At 44.1% G+C, this 17534-nt stretch overlaps 1 protein-coding gene across 1 annotated transcript in view; it reads right to left on the reverse strand.

Moving 5' to 3' along the window:
- Positions 1-16350, reverse strand: part of AP1S3 (adaptor related protein complex 1 subunit sigma 3) — a 61339-nt gene extending 44989 nt beyond the window's left edge. The window contains exon 1 of the mRNA XM_058665071.1: positions 16180-16350. Coding sequence (XP_058521054.1) covers positions 16180-16182 — 3 coding nt within the window. The 5' untranslated portion in view covers positions 16183-16350. The remainder of the gene's footprint in view (positions 1-16179) is intronic.
- Positions 16351-17534: the final 1184 nt, after the last annotated feature.

Consider the following 17534-nt stretch of genomic DNA (forward strand, 5'->3'; position numbering starts at 1 on the left):
AACAACATTCCCACTGACCAGGTGCATACTCCCTGCTTGCAAAACCTTCTCTCGCTTCAAATACAGAAGCTCTTAGCTTCACTTCATTCAAAATGAGGATTGTATACTTAACTAAAAAACATGACAAGGGTTCCAACACTGCACTGGCTGACACTGAGAACAATGACTCAATCTTTATCTTGAATAAATGTGGTTTAGTCTTTAACTTCTGAGACATTTTACCAACACCATTGATAGAGTTAACGAAACAAGCACCACCGGCTCTGAAACACAAATAATATTCTATAGAACCCCATGAAAAAGCTTTTTAATATTTCCTCTTTTTCGCTGAAAAGCCATTGGCTCTCCTTATATAATACATTTCAGTTGTGGGCTGCAGTACATGAAAGATTTCTTCAGAAGAAAGAATTTGGAAGAGGTGTTTCTGGGAGAAACTATCCAAGATTGATTCTGGATGGCATCCAAAGGAAACCGAAAGACTGAGTTAATTAATTCCAGACAGACTCAAGCTACGGTTCGTTAGGGTCTGACTCCATTCTCAAGGTAACAATCACTTTTGCCCTTCAGTTTATGAACCATCTGCAATTCCTAAATGGATTGTGATCCTCCCTGACCTAAAGTTAATCCATGCATTGATTTGCAAAACTAACCTAACATGTGAGCTTATAACAAAAACTGAAGTAGTGAATTATACTTTTCTAAATTCCAGAGCAAACACATAGCAACACTTGGCCCACAATTCTTATGCATTCTTCATCTTATGGTACACAATATTACCGGAATGAACTCCATTGCCAGTTGGGTCAGTTACATGAGGAATCTAAAAGATGTATTTGATAATAAGCATCTGTGACAGGCAAAGGTGATTATTCCTTTCTTCCCCTTCATTTGGGAAAAAAAAAAACTGCGGCAACTGATCACTTGCCAACAACAAATTCAGAAATCAGATGGTTCATGTTGAGCAAAAGTAGGGTTCCAGGCCGTAATATGAATCATTGCTAAGAGAAGCAGGAAATGTGATAAACCTCAAGTCCTGATACTACCAGCCAGGAGGAGAGGGCAAGTATGCGTAGGAAGCCATGGATAGGAGCCCACATCAATGACTGGGTTCAAAGGCTAGTAAGTGGCAGAAAGGGATTCCAACCCAAACCTGCCTGATTCTAAAACCAGTCTTTCCATTACCCAGCCTCTTCTGCCAATCAAGTATAGCCTTCACATAAGTGCAGTGTAGATGGCGCTGTTGGTTACCAATAGGGACTCCTCAGATCTAGGCTAAATTAATGCATAGCACTAGAGTCAACAAAACACAGATTATTCACACAGACTACAGATAGTTCTCCTAACTTGGCAATTAAGATCAAGTATCCTGGGCCCGGCGCCGTGGCCTAGTGGCTAAAGTCCTCGCCTTCAACGCCCCGGGGTCCATATGGGCGCCGGTTCTGGTCCTGGCGGCTCCACTTCCCATCCAGCTCCCCGCTTGTGGCCTGGGAAAGCAGTCGAGGACGGCCCAAAGCTTTGGGACCCTGCACCCGCGTGGGAGACCTGGAAGAGGTTCCAGGTTCCCGGCTTCGGATCTGCGCGCACTGGCCTGTTGTGGCTCACTTGGGGAGTGAATCATCAGACGGAAGATCTTCCTCTCTGTCTCTCCTCTCTGTATATCTGACTTTGTAATAAAATAAATAAATCTTAAAAAAAAAAAAAGGATCAAGTATCCTATAGGCATCCTCTACAGAAGAGTTGGTCAAATTATCATTACCATGATAATTCTTAGTAAGATGTGGTTGGAATGGCACCTATTAAAATAGCTGTAAAATCTACCTTACAGAGGACTGTATGAAGAAAATTGGGCTGAACACAATAGTGAGCAAAATTGTAAACATGCCCAGAAAGAAAGATGCACTGTCTATCCCGAGTGTCTGAGATTGACTCACTTACCTGGGGCAGAAATAGATACAACAAGCTATGATGCATTATAGAATTCTAGCACTTGCTAGTAGTAACTGATTCTAAGCTATCCCAAGAACTCTTCCAACCGTCATCTAATGTCTCGGGGAGACTTTCCTACAAGAAACTCACATATCTTGACTGACCACCATGAACATGGTACTCCATATGACAACTGCATTCACTATTCTAAATGCCTCATGGGCAGCAGTCAGCTGCTGAGGACCTTTGCTTGTGTTATATTGTTTAAACTACACAGCTAAGCAGCTTATTATGTTGAAGACAAGAAGGAGGAGGAGGAGAAAATGGACAGGGACAGAGATCAGGAGGGGAAGGAGAAGAAGGAAGAAGAAGAAAAAAGAAAAAAAGAATTCATTGGTTGACACTTAAAAGACTTCTCAAGAATCATCAACATATATGCAGTAGATATCAAACGAAGGTTGAACTCAGCTTTATTAGAAGAGCCAGGGTGCAGGGACAATGTTAACTTACCCACTTACTGTAGGCATATGCAAATAGTTGGCTTTACAAACGCTGATCTAGGGCAAAGGATCCAAAATTTTAGTGGAATTTCCAAGCTGTTCTTATCCACCACCACCCCCCAAATTTTAGAAACTATTATTTCACAAATGACGTTATTAAATGGTCATAGATATGTTTCAATTGTGAGGAAACAGTTTAAATTTATTTCAGTTGCCATTTAAGAAAACTAACTCCAGGTTTAATTATTTGATAGTGAGCCATGTCTTATGCTCGAATCACATTGCTTGATTCCATTCAAGCTCTCTACTCTCGCAGTGTGACATGATTAAGGCCGGGCATGAATAAAATATGCATCTCTTCTCTACCTGGTCACTTCCAACTCTTCACAGAAAGGGAACACAGAAAATACTTGCGCCAAAGCCAGGACTGGCCCTGGCCCATTTTGAAGTCACAACAGCCAGTAAGGTGCAGATGGATCTAACGTGTCCAATTCTCAACTCTATTGTTTTGGTGGTGGGGGTGCTGTTGTCTTAACGAGACATGCCAAAATAACCAAGCCACATAAAACGTTTTTGAGAAATTGTGCAACAGATGTTTGGGGGTTCCTTTTGACAGACATGAACCCTTCTTTACATCAATCAGTAAAGAAAAGTGCACTCTGTCTTCTCACTTGTTCTTCTTGCCAAACATGTTAAATACTTATTTTTAAATCCAAAAATCTAACCTAATTTTAGTAATGTGTAGCTACTGAATAAACTATCAAATCATTGGCACCCGTAAATAATCATAGCAGTTGGCAGTGAAACTGACATTTAATTATAAGTCTTTCAAGAGTGTGACAAAAACACTGCTTCAAGAAGCTTTATAAGGGGCCCGGCGGCGTGGCCTAGCGGCTAAAGTCCTCGCCTTGAACACACCGGGATCCCATATGGGATCCACTTCTCATCCAGCTCCCTGCTTGTGGCCTGGGAAAGCAGTCGAGGACGGCCCAATGCACTGGGACCCTGCACCCGCGTGGGAGACCTGGAAGAGCTTCCTGGTTCCCGGCTTCGGATCGACGTGCATTGGCCCGTTGCGGCTCACTTGGGGAGTGAATCATCAGACGGAAGATCTTCCTCTCTATCTCTCCTCCTCTCTGTATATCCGGCTTCCCAATAAAAATAATAAAAAAATCTTTAAAAAAAATTTAAAAAAAGAAGCTTTATAAGGAAAGGGAGGTCCCATTGTGTGATTGTCTTATTTCATAGTTAACAGAAAAGGATGCTGTGTCTTTCTGGTCACTTTTGCTCAAGGTCCTAAGCTTTAAGTTTTAATGCTAAATAGGAATTATATTACAGAAGCATTCCTTGTGTAAACATTTACTACAAACATATGACAATTGAAAATTTAATTATGCATTGTGCCCTTAAAGCTCCTAACTGATAAAACACAACTGTATTAACAAGCTGTAAAATGAGCTCTGCAGATTTGGGAAGTAAAAGTTGATTTGGGGGCTCGGCACAGTAACCTACTGGCTGAAGTCCTCGCCTTGAACATGCCGGGGATCCCATATGGGTGCTGGTTCTAATCCCAGCTGCTCTACTCCCCATCCAGCTCCCTGCTTGTGGCCTAGAAAAGCAGTCGAGGACAGCCCAAAGCCTTGGAACCCTGCACCTGCTTGGGAGAGCTGGAAAGAAGTTCCTGGCTCCTGGCTTCGGATCAGCACAGCACCGGCCGTTGCGGCTCACTTGGGGAGTGAATCATCGGACAAAAGATCTTCCTCTCTGTCTCTCTTCCTCTCTGTATATCTGCCTTTCCAATAAAAATAAATAAATATTTTTTTTAAAAAAGCTGATTTTGTTTAAAAATCTTAATGTAATTTGTGTTAGAAAGATTTAAAGTGGCATGCAAAATGCAATGTTTTCACATTCTAAACAATACAGAACAAAAAATGCAACAGTGCAAATTTAGTGGCATAATGTTTGCTAAGCTAGTTGCTCCAAAAACCACCTTTTATCATCATTTAAAAGATACTTTTTAATATCAGTTTTACCAATAAGTCAGGCATGTCCATTATTTCAAGGAAGGTCACTTTTAAAAACTTTCATTCAGACTGAAAATAATTAATCTTGCAATGAACACAAGATAAATGTCTTCCCTTTATCTTTATCAAACACTTATTCGGGTACCATAACTATGGCTTCCACATCCATTGCACTATGTTTTAAAATGTCGTATTCTTAGATAAGTTAAATGGTTTGGCATTTAATAGTCATAGACCAAAATATAGCTCTGCAGTAAACAGGTATTACCTGAATTTTCTTTCAGGCTGGGCATGGACAAAGAGGGGCTCAACTCTTTTCTAATGGGTGTAGCTATTTAATTTATCCAATATAAAACAAAATGAGTGGGCCTGGCGCTGTGGACTAGTGGCTAAAGTCCTCGCCTTGAACACGCCGGGGATCCCATATGGGTGCCGGTTCTCATCCCGGCAGCTCCATTTCCCATCCAGCTCCCTGCTTGTGGCCTGGGAAAGCAGTCGAGGACGGCCCAAAGAATTGGGACCCTGCATCTGTGTGGGAGACCTGGAAGAGGTTCCTGGTTCCTGGCATCGGATCGGCGCAGCACTGACCGTTGCGGCTCACTTGGGGAGTGAAACATCGGATGGAAGATCTTCCTCTCTGTCTCTCCTCCTCTCTGTAAATCTGACTTTGTAATAAAAAGATAAATAAATCTTTAAAAAAAACAAAATGAGCATAAAATCTTCAGTTTAACTTAGAATGGGGCCATACAAAAAGCCACAGCCCCTGTTACACCTAAGAAACAGCCAGGCCCACAAGAAACCAAAGCCCTGCAGCCCCAGGTGCCAAGCCTACTCTGCCAGTCCTCTGCTGCAGTGGGCCCTGCAGATCTGCCTTGCCATGGCTGTGTAAGTCATTCACTATTTCATTACCACAAATAAAACACACACAAGAAAAGGAAATCTCAAACTTCATCAAAGAAACATTTCCCTAAGGCAAGAGACATCACTAGATTCTTAAAACAAGGGTTTCCTCTCCAGCTGCTTGTAGGCCTATGTTCTCATTTGACAATTGAGGACAGGCCACAAGGATGCTGCGTGACCTAGTGAAGACAGACCCCAGCACAGCTGAGAATAGAACCTTGGTGTCCTGATCTTCCAGTGCAATAATCTTTGTAAGCAATATCTTGGTCTTCTACATTTCTATTAATGTTGGTCTTAAGCTGCTTTTAAATTAAGCTCTCTTATACATCAAACTAAATAAATTCTGCAGAGCAAAGAAAAAAAAAAAACCATCTGCAGAGTGAAGATACAACCCAGGAATGGGAGAAAATATTTGCAAACCGTACATCTGGGAAAGAGTTAATACACAAATTATACAAGGTACTCAACTCAATCGCCAGAACATAATCTGAAAAAAATGGGCAGTGGACATAACAAGACAGTTCTCAAAAGAAGACCTACAGGGCCCAGCACAGCAGTGGAGAAGCTAATCCTCCATCAATGGCACCAGCATCCCATATGGACACCAATCCATGTCCCTGCTGCTCAGTTCCGATCAGGCTCCCTGCTTCTGGCTTAGGAAACTAGCAGAGGATGGCTCAAGTCCTTAGACCCCTGCATCCATGCGGAAAACCTGAAGGAAGCTCCTAGTTCCTGGGTATGAACTGGCCCAGCTCTGGCAGCTCTGGCCATTTGGGAAATGAACCAATAGATAGAAGATATTTCTCTACTTCTCTTTTCCTCTCCCTCTCCATCTGTTTCTTCTTCTTTCTGTAAATCTGCCTTTCAAATAAAAATAAACAAATCTTGAAGAAAAACCTACAAATACCCAATAGGCATACGAAAGAAATTTTAGGCATCACCAACCGCTAATGCAAATTTAAACCACAGTAAGTTATCAACACACAACTGTTAGAAAAGTTACTACCAAAAAGATGAAAGATAAGCATTAACTTGTGTCAGAAAAAGACGAAGATCAAAGAAAGCCTTTCCCACCGCTGGTGGCACTAAAAATTAATACAGCTATTATATAGCTATTATAGAAAATGGTATAGCGCTTCCTCAGATAATTAGACAGAATTAGCATATTATTCATAATCCAAATATGTAGTATAGTCCCAACAGAGATTAGTGTGTTGAAGAGATGTCTTCACTTCCATGCTCAATACAACATCATTCACCATATTCAAGATATACATCAACCTAAACGTCTATCCATGTAGTGCATCTACACAACAGAAAACTATTCAAACTTCAACAAAGATGGAAATCCAGTCATTCCCAACAACATGAATTAACCTGGCAGACATTTCAAGTATATACATCTATATTCTACAATTATATAGGAACTGCCACATGGTCTCAATCATATGTGAAATCGGAAAATGGCATTACAGAAGTGGAGTTTAGAATGAGGGGGCTGGAAACAGAGGTGGAAAACTTGGGGAAATATCAGCCAAAGATACAAAACTTCAGTTAGGCACAAGGAATACATTCAAAGGACTTATGATACAATATGGTAACTTTAGGTATTAATCATTTATACTTTTTAAATGAGTATGCTTAAAAAGTTAGGTGTTCTCATTATAACAAAATGTAAGCATATGAAGTAATACATGATTTAATCATTTCATAAGGCTGCATATATCAAAACATAATGTTGTACTTCACAAATACCATTTTTATTTGTCATTTTTTTAAAGATAATAGATGAAGTTAAAACCACACAGTGAAGTTCAGGAAGATGGCTGGTGGCAGATAGAGAGTGTTGGGAGATAACAGATGGCTCTTTAGGGGAACTGGTGGACTAAGAAAGAAAATATGCACACACTTGGACCCCAAACACACCTGCAGTGCTAGCAGCTTTGCACCAGGTCTGGTAAGAAGGCAAGGTCACATCCAGAAGCATGGCTAAGTGACCTGAAGTTCTTCCTGACCTTCAACAAGCCTCAAGCTCCTTGTGAACCACTCCCCCAAATGCTTAAGGAACATTTTAACATTTATAGTGTAAGAACTTAAATATCTTAGAAATCTGTTCATTTTAGTGATCTGATATATCCGCTTGTCAGAAATGTTACTCCCTCATAAACTGGATGACATGCACACATGCGCTCTTCTCTGAAAGCTAAAGGCAGAGTCACCCCACCCTGCTGGGCTCAGCAGGAAGCTCATCTCTCCTGATGGCCTCCCGTCTCCTCCCCTGAACTCACGCAGTAATGATAACATTTGAATGACATCTCTGAATTTAATTTCTTACTATATACCAGTTTAGATTTTCTACACAGAGGAGAAATTTCCCCTAGGCAGTATGGCAAGTGTCTTAGGCCTTATTCTTATGGGGTTTCATTTCCTAATAACCACTACATTTAAAACATCAAAATGAACAAGCAAAAAATGCCTTGAACTGGGGGCAATGTATTATTCTTCAATTTATCAAATTCCTGGGCAGAGTAACCAACTCTCAATATATCAATGACATCTTCTAGCTGATAGTTTTCCTATAGCAAACATGAGAAATTGGCTCTGGAGGGATTTTTTTTTCCCTAGAATCCTGTGAGAGACAGACTAGAGTTTCATTCTATTGCAAATACATCCAAAGAGAAAAAAGAATTGAAACAGGGAACAGGAAGTTTCAGGCAATTTTCAATATGACCTTGAAGTTGAACACATTAATAACTAGAGATCCTATTTATATTTCATAACATTCTTATTTGATCCTAGGCTTGATATGCTAAACTCAAACTCCGGCGTGGTGATGTCCACTTACATGTTAAGAATTTTCATTTTCTTCTTATTGCAGCCTACTCAGGACTCATTAAAACTCTGTCCCAGAGACCTTTAAACCTTGACAAAATTGCCTTCATTTGCAAACAAAAATGTGTTCAGAGATGGGCAATGGCATATCCATCACACATTTTCAAAACTTACCACCACAAACTTCAGAAATCCTGAGATGAACTTCCTTTGTTACATATATCAAGATTCTCATGGGCCATCTCAACAGTGCAAAAAACTAGGCTTCCACCTACAGCCTCAGCATCAGATACAGGCAGCCAAGTCAGTTGCTCTGATTTTGATCCAGAGTCCTGCCAATGGCCTGGGAAAGCAGCAGAGGATGGTTCAGGTGCTTGGGACCCTGCACCTACCAGCTGGGAGAGCCAGATGAAGCTCTAGGCTCCTGGTTTCAGACTGGCCCATATGAGGAGTGAGCCAGGAAAGTTTTTCTAAGTCTATCGTTTCCTTTCTCTATAACTCTTTCAAATAAAAATAAATAAATCTTTAAAAAAAAAATTAAAAAGCTTCCCTTGGGCCTAGCCTGACAGCTTAGTGGCTAAATCCTCAATTTGCATGCACCAGGATTCCATATGGGAGCCAGTTCATGTCCCAGCTGATCCAGTTCCCATGCAGCCCACTGCTTGAGGCCTGGGAAAGCAGTGCAGGATGGTTCAAAACCTTGGGACTCTGCACCCATGTGCGAGGCCCAGAGGAAGCTCCAGGTTCCTGGCTTCAGATCGGCTCAGCTCTGGCCATTGCAGCCACTTGGGGAGTAAACCAGTGGATGAAAGATCTTCCTATCTTCTCTCCTTCTCTCTGTAAAATTTGTCTTTCCAATAAAAACAAATTTTAAAAAATACTAATAAAAAGCTTCTCCCTTCCTCTCTTATTTTCACAAAGTTCATTGATGGTGATAAAACTACCAGCATTTTCAATGTCTTGAAATCATGAAATCAAAAGGACTTTGAAAAGCTGTTCTCTGACTGTAACATAAAAGACATAGAATTGAAGATAGCACTTCTAATAAAGAAACAGGACATTCTTTTTTTTTATTATTTCTATTAGAAAGTCAGATATACAGTGAGGAGGAAAGAAAGAGAGGTACACCTTCCTTGAAAAGCGAACAGGTGAGGATGTCATGAAAAGTTGTGCCAAGCACCCCCTGTGTAACTTCCATAGTAAAATACACATGTACATGAAGATACGGCTCTTAGAATAACATGCTCTGTCCCCAGGTACAATTTGGACCTTTTCTTGCAAGAAATGCTAGGTTTACTCAGAACTCCAACAGCTTCTCCCACATGAAGACAATTTGCTGCCTTGATATTATTGGGTTTGGGGTTACAGGGTTTGCGGGGGAAATAGGAATATGCATACAGCAGATGGTGAAACCTGGAGCCTAACAATGCAGGACACTACATAACTGATACCAGACAAGACAGGTTCTTCCTGACTTCTTCAAGGCTGAAGCTTCTTAATCTTGTAGGAATCTGCCTACTGAATACAAAGAGAGGCCACCCCCGAGTGATCTAACCAACATCAGACATCTGTACTATAAAGTGACAAGAACTATCATGTGACCTGATTGCCAAAGGGGCCTTCTCAGAATCACTAAAGATATGAAGATAGGTCATATTTCTCAATTCTCATATGGAAGGCAAAGTACAGTCTGGTCTGGAAGATTGGCCAAAAATCCATAAAAAAGGAAGGGAAAAAAATAGCAGGATAGACTGCGATCCACATGCAAAGACAAATAGATGGGGGGAGGGGGTGTGTGCCTGTGTATGTATGCATGTATGTGTATGTATGTGTGTGTGAGTGTTTGTGTGGAGTTCTGTGAATGTTGTCAACATTCACAACAATTTTTGGACAGAAGAACATACATCTTCCTCCCAGCTCTATAGATGACACAGGCAGTCCAGCCTATTGAGGGAAAGGTATAAAATTTAGCTGTCCAATGTACAAACTTAGGCTATGGATCAACAAACTACAACCTACCAACCCAATCTGGCCTTCCACCTGTTGTTCTACATGAAGATGTATTAAAACACAGCCGCATCCATTAGCGTCTCGTCCACGGCTGTTTTTGTGCTACAACAGAAGAATTTAGGGATAGTGAAAGACCACAGGGTCCTCAAAGCCTAAAACACTTAGCAGTTGACCTTTACAGGAAAGCTTGCTGTCTTCTGTCCCAGAACATTAAAATTTTCCTACCCAAGTAACTCTAACAGCAGGAATGACAGATAAACCCAAAGGGCTGACTTCAGGGAACTAACCATTAACATGATATGTCTTAGAGATTTACCTTTAAAGTTTATTGGAATTTTGCATTTTGACCCTAAAAATATTTGTGCCTTGCTTTCAAATAGAAACTGTGCCTTTGAATGAGTTTGTGCTTCTGCATCTCCCTGTGTAAGTGTCAGTACAGAAGGAGCAGGCACCCAAGTGTGCAACTCACAGCCTGAGCTCCTCCTTTTAGGCAGATCTAGGAAGGAAGGAAAGCACTGAGTGTCAACACAAACCAAACAATTCCTACCAGTCCTGAAATCCTGGTACACAAGATACAATCAGGACATTAAAATACAGGATCCCAGGACTGATTCTGTGGGGAAATGCATTAAGCCACTGCTTGCAACAGTGATGTCCCATGTTTGGAGCGCATTTTTGAGCCCCAGTTGCTCTACTTCCAATCCAGCTTCCTGCTATTGTGCCTAGAAAGGCAGTGGAAGATGACCAAGTGCCTGATCCACCTTCACACATGTAGGAGACCCAGATGGAATTCCTAAGTCCTGGCTTCTCCCTGGCCCTGTCTTGGCTGTTTTGGCCATTTCCAGAATGAACTGGAAGATGAAAGACAGCACTCTCTCAATCTTGCTCTCTATCTCTGTGGCATTGCCTTGCAAATTAAAAAAAAAAATTTAAGTTAGATCTATATATATACACACATATGTATGTATGAAACAATTCTTTATACATATGTATGATTGTTAATACACTTATACTCAGCTAAATATATTTTTAGACTACTATATCCTGTTCCCCTGAATGTTTAACTGTGGTCACCTTATTTTCCCCCAGTAATATTGTTCACAAACTATTTGTAGAGAGCTACTCCAGAAGCCCACTCTGCCTGCATCACAAGGGTCACAGCCCCAGGACTCCGGCACAGATGTTTCCCAGGCCAGCTTTCTCCTAGTGATCCCTGGCATCCCATTTCTAACTTTAATGACTTGCTAACTCCCATTTCCACTGCTAAAATTCCTAATTTACCACCATTAGCAGCCAGGCTGAAAATCCGCCTTCTCTGGCTGGATCCTGTGGAGCACCATGGAGGGATGTTGCGGGCATTGCCTCCGCCCTTAGACACATTATTTCACACCAAAAGCAGTGGGGGCTCCCAGTGGCTTACATGGAGTTTTCCTTTGTAAGTGGCTAGTATACCTAAGAGAATCCCATCAGGAAGAGGGAAGGACAAGGCTTGGCAGGTGGAAAGTTTCCACAGGAGAAGCAGGGGATTATCCTTCGGAAGAAACCACAGCGGTCTTGGGTTTTAAGCAACAGTAAGTATCAAATTCTCAAGAAATGTTTGCTTCTGGGATCTGTTAAAGGACTTTGTTTTTGCGTATGTGTGTGTGTTGAGGAGGGGTGCAAAATAGCTTTGTTTATTGTGTCTTAGTCAATAATCAAATACTTCACAAGGAAAAAAACATTGACAAAACACTATACCTAATGGGCAGTGTGCTTCCTGCAGTAAAATGCCATACAAAAATTGTAGCTAGTAACTTTGCACCACAAAACAATGAGTCATGGAACTCCAAAGTCCCAGTCCTGGAAGGGAAAACACAAGTCTCCATGGGGTTCAGGAGACCAAAGGGAAGGTCCTATTACAGGTGGGCCCTAGTGAACACCATGAAGGCTTATTTTTCTGTTTTGTTCCCAACCCCCTAGCCCACAGCAACTCCTGACCAATAGCCCAGACCGACCCTTAGAGGAAAAAATTCATTACTATAATAAACTCCCTCACCAGCAAACCAGAACTTACATTGCCAAAAGGACTCCATGCTTATTACAAAGCATTCAAGCCTCAAACAATAAAATTGGTACATAGAGGGGCGAGGCAGGATCAACAGGTTCATAGTTCAATGGCTCCACCCAACTCTGCACCTTTGCTGTTTCTGGGTAAGGTGCTAAACTACAGTGAATGGTGGAAGCTTTTGTTTTTAACCTGAGTGAGGAGAATGTATACACTTGGGTTGCTGCAACTTCAATATGGAAAGTTCTCTGGCTAAATTGGACTTAAAATCACACACACACTCGATCTCTTTGGCATGCAGTCTATCTCACTGTGTATAAGTAACACGCATTATTAGGATATGATTTGCAACACAAAATGTTACATTTCCATAGGGGTAGCCATCTGGGCTTCTTCCAGTGACTTCCCTACCTCAACTTGTCAGAAGTACAGGGGTCCATCGATCAAAGTCCACTTGCATTTTTCCAAAAGGCATCCCCAGAGCTTTCCAAACCCTGTCAATCCTCACAAGCTACCTTCTCAAGGGAAAATAAATAAATAAATAAAGGAGCAGTGATAACAAAACATTGTCAACAGGTCCACAGTAAATTCTTCCAGATAAGGGTTGAAACACAAGGGATTCAGGACCCCTGGGATTCCCAGTATTGTTTTCTAAAGTAGAGATTTCTAAAATAGAGGCAAGAGGGAGATGTTCACAGCTGAAGCGAATGGTCAGAGCAAATATCAACACAGCCTCAGCAGGCATGAGATTGAAACTGCCAAGGGCTGGCAGGACAGAAGCAAGGACCACTGGCTGTGTTCCCAGGCAGCGTGCTGTAGGCAGCTTCCAGTTCCCTAACCTAAAAGTAAGCAAGAGTCGGGAGCTAGAGGAGCAGTGGTAAGAGGAGTTACAGCCTGCTCCTCAGCAAAGACCCTAGGCTCCTGGACACCAGATAGGGCCACCTGCTGCTCCCTACCAGGTGGCAGCAGGGACAGATAGGACCCATCCCCAAGTTCAATGTAGAGCTCCTTGCAGGTACTCACAGTACTCATCACAACTCTAGATGAACTACACTCTTCAGAACTGAGACCTTTTTGTTTCTGTGAGTTAACTGATATTTGTTGTATTAGAACTTAAAAGGGGAAACATTGGATATTTTTATAATTCAGTTAAAATGATAATAAACCGATTATACATTATAATCCATAGCAATATGTTACAAAGCCAAAAGAACCTTTTTTTTTTCCAGTGAAAAGAGGAGAATTGTTTTACTTTGCAAATATGTTCACATGAGGCCTAACTGAAGACCTGGTACTCTCCTATTTCTGTACTTCCGGCATGCAGGCTCAAGGTCATTTTACTGTAGCCTTTTGAGAGTTAAAGGGGTAAATTAATGTCTTCCTGTTGCTATGAACATAGGTTCTAACCTCCAGAAAAGCTTCCATGTACTCTTACCTTACACTGTGAGAAAGAACCCCTTTCTCATCAGTTCAAAACAATTATATCCTCAATTACAAAGGAGCAATGAGCTGCATGCTTGGCCCGGGGGTTAAGATGACATTTGAGGGCCAGTGCAGTGGCATATAAGGCTAATCTTTTGCCTGTAGTATTACCCTCCCATTCAGGCCCTGTTCTAGTCCCAGCTCTCCATTTCTGATCCAGTTCCTTGCTAATGGCCTGGGAAAGCAGCCGAGTTTCGCCCAAGTTCTTGAAACACTGCAACCATGTAGGAGACCCTTAAGAAGCTCCTGGATCCTGACTTCAGATCAGCTTAGCCCTGGCTGTTTCAGCCATTTGGGGAGTGAACCAACAGATGGAAGATCTCTCTTTCTCTCTCTCTCTCTAACTCTGACTGTCAAATAAAATAAATAAAATCTTTAAACAAAAAATTTAAGATGAAGTTTGGGGTGTCCACATCATCCAGTCAAGTGTCCAGGTTCCAGATCCACCTCCACTTCCAGTTCCAGCTTTCTGCTGAGGCACAACCTCAGAGGCCACAGATAAGTTCTTGGGTCCCTGCCACATACACTGGAAACCTGGACGAGTTCCTGGGGCACCTGGACCTTAGGCCTGCAGGATCCACAGAAGATGGAAGATCTCTCTCATCCTTCTGTCTCTCTCTCCCCACCCTTCTTTCCTTCAAATAAATAAAATCTACTTCTCACAATGAGCAAACTGAGAGCGAGATGAAGGAATTGCCCAAAGACGCACAGCTAGAATAGCCCAGAGCGAGCAAAATACAAAGCACATGATAGTTAGCCTCATTTGCTTATCCCAAGGATCAAACTGAGATAATGAGTTAGACATCTCCTGGGTTATCATAACTGACCACCAGCATTAACACGGTCTGCATTTCTAATCAACTCCTCAAATGACAGCAGCAAGAAGAAACCGAACGTGACGGCAGGTGTTACCCCTGCCCACAAAACGGAACCCTTTGCTCCCAGTCCCCAATCCAACCCACAGAATGGAAGCAGCCTTTGACCACTCAGAAACTCGCAGCTTTATTCCACCTCCACAAGAGAAGTAAGGTGGGCCACGAACACTGCTCCTTGGGAAACTTCAGCCAGACACAAGAAGCTGCACCAATATCCACAGCCTCTTTTTTGCATCACAAGGAACCTCCAGCCAGCAAAAGGACACCTCCCGTGTATGTGCAGCCGAAGTGCCCTGGGAACCAGCAACCACAGGCTTCCTGTGCAGGGGCTCAGCGCCCTCCTTGTCAATCACACTCTCACCACAGTGCCCACTTGCTGATGTCTGGGTGTGGTACGCAGCGGGGTCTCTTGCTCAAGTAGCTCACATCACTGCGCCTTAAAACACAGCTCAGGGCCCAGCGCCGTGGCCTAGCGGCTAAAGTCCTCGCCTTGAAAGCCCCGGGATCCCATATGGGCGCCGGTTCTCATCCCGGCAGCTCCACTTCCCATCCAGCTCCCTGCTTGTGGCCTGGGAAAGCAGTCGAGGACGGCCCAATGCATTGGGACCCTGCACCTGCGTGGGAGACCTGGAAGAGGTTCCTGGTTCCTGGCATCAGATTGGCGCGTACCGGCCGTTGTGGTCACTTGGGGAGTGAATCATCGGACGAAAGATCTTCCTCTCTGTCTCTCCTCCTCTCTGTATATCCGGCTTTCCGATAATAATAAAATCTTAAAACACACACACACACACACACACACACACAGCTCAGAAGAGCAAGAACAAGAGCAGCCTGCCAACTGCTTAAAACGTGTGCAATCCCAGCATCTCTCTCCAGCTTGCATCTTGTCCCACATGCTCACACACCACACACACACACACACACTCCATTCTCTACCAACAGCCAAAGAGAGCTTTCCAATGCACAAAAAAAGAATGAAAGCAATCTGCCCGCTGTAATGCTCCCCGCTTCGCTTGAACAACAAAAAAAGTCCTTACTTAGCTTCTAAGGACCTGCCTCAGGGGGCCTCCCCGCCTGACTCGTGGTCTGTGTTCCCTCTACAGTTCTCCAGCCGCTTAAAAGCCCCCTCCCCAAGGAGGCCTTCTCTCAGTCAAAAGTTTCCTTTCACAAGCTGGGCGTGTGAGGCTGCTGAGCCCTCCTTACTTGCAAAGTTATTTTGCGTGTACATCACAAGGCACCCGCCCTCCACCAGCGGCTCCTAGAACCGCAAACTCCCTGAGGGCGGGAGTCGCACCGGGTCCCCCGAGACGTCCTCAGCGCCCCGCACTGCGCCAGGTGGACTAGGCTCCAAGCAAACGAATGGATGCAGCCACAACTCGCGGTTGCCCAGAGAATCCCGAGCAAGATTACCTAGCGAGGAACCCACACCTTCCCAAGCGGCGGGGATACAGGCGTGCCAGGCTGGGGGCCTGGGCGGGGCTTACCTGCACCCCAACCCGGCCGCGCTCCCGGCCCCAGCGCCGCAGGTGCTCCCGAGAGCGCGCACGTCCCCGGGCCAGCGCGCCGCGCGGTTGGCCGGTACTCACCATGGTGGCCCTGCCGCAGTCCCCGCCCTGTGACCAGCGAACGCGGTGGACTCCGAAGGCCAGAGCCGAGCGCAGGAGCCCGCGCGGCTGACAGGTGAGGGGGCCGCCTTAGACCATGGCTGCTTCCCACAATGCCCTCGGAGTGAAAGTTTGCAGACTCCTCCCCACGCCGCTCCCCTCCACCCTAGCTGCTCCTCCCCTGTGCCTTCCTCCCTTATTCCTCTCCCTCTCACTCTCCTCTTTCTCTTATCCTTCCTCCTGCTTTTCTCTCCCTTCCCCCCCCCCCTCGTTCCCGCCCACGCTGCGCCGGCCTCAGTAGCAGCAGCAGCAGCAGCAGGTATCAACACACCTGCGCGCGCCGACTCCACACCTGTCCGCCGCCGGGACCAGGGTGGTGAGTCGGAATCATGCTGGCACCCGCCGGGACCAACCTGCAGCTAGAGCTCTTGAGAACTAACGTCTGCTTTCCTGATCAGGCAGCGTCAGTCAGTCATTCGACAAACGCTTATTAAACCTGGCAGAAACGCTTCCAGATACATTTGAAGGAAACCTCAAAAGCTGTCTTTTCCTGATCTGGGTGGGGAGGGAGCGTTCTGTAGACCAGCCAGAAGGGATTTTTTTTTTTTTAAGTAAATTCCACTGTCCAAGAACGTGTGTCTTTTTAAGCAGATCGCTTTAAACAGTTCCCTCGCTAAGGAGTTGCAATGTTGAAGGAGCCTCACTCCGTCATTTTCCAGGGATTGTATTATTATTTGGGGGCTCGGAGGAGAGGCGCCACGCCTCTGACTTGTAATCAGAACTATGAGCATAAAAAGCGGTGCACACCTGTGTTCTTTGGAGACAAGAGATCCGTGAGCCTGAAAAGGTTAAGAACCATTTCCCTGGATGCCCCTGTACTCACAAGGGCGTAGAATGTTCTAGGATCTGTTCTGCACCTTCGGCGGGATGCGGGCCAGCTCAGGTGACCAGGAAGTGAGGGGAGCGCCATCTACTCACGCCACAAATACATATCAGTGTTGACTCCCCCCAGAGTCAAGCATACCAAGAACATTGGGAAGAACATTGGGGATCCTGCGGGAAACACAGCCCTGCTCCATGTTCCTTAGAACTTCCAGCCTATTGGAGAAGAACACATAACCAACACAGAAATAAATTCCAATGAACTAAAATCAAGGCAAGTGCTGAGATGTGCAGGCTGTTGGGATAGGCACAGGAAAGCTGCATGAGTTCAGAATCGGGTGTGTGTTGGGGAGACTTTCCCGCCCCTCCCCCCTCCAGAGCAAACTTGAAAGCTGGAAGTCCCAAGGCAATGCATTGGAGGGGAGGGGAGGGAGGAGGCACCTTTCTGGCAAGAA

This window comes from Ochotona princeps, chromosome 5 (assembly GCF_030435755.1).
Source record: "Ochotona princeps isolate mOchPri1 chromosome 5, mOchPri1.hap1, whole genome shotgun sequence".
Lineage (NCBI taxonomy): Eukaryota > Metazoa > Chordata > Mammalia > Lagomorpha > Ochotonidae > Ochotona > Ochotona princeps.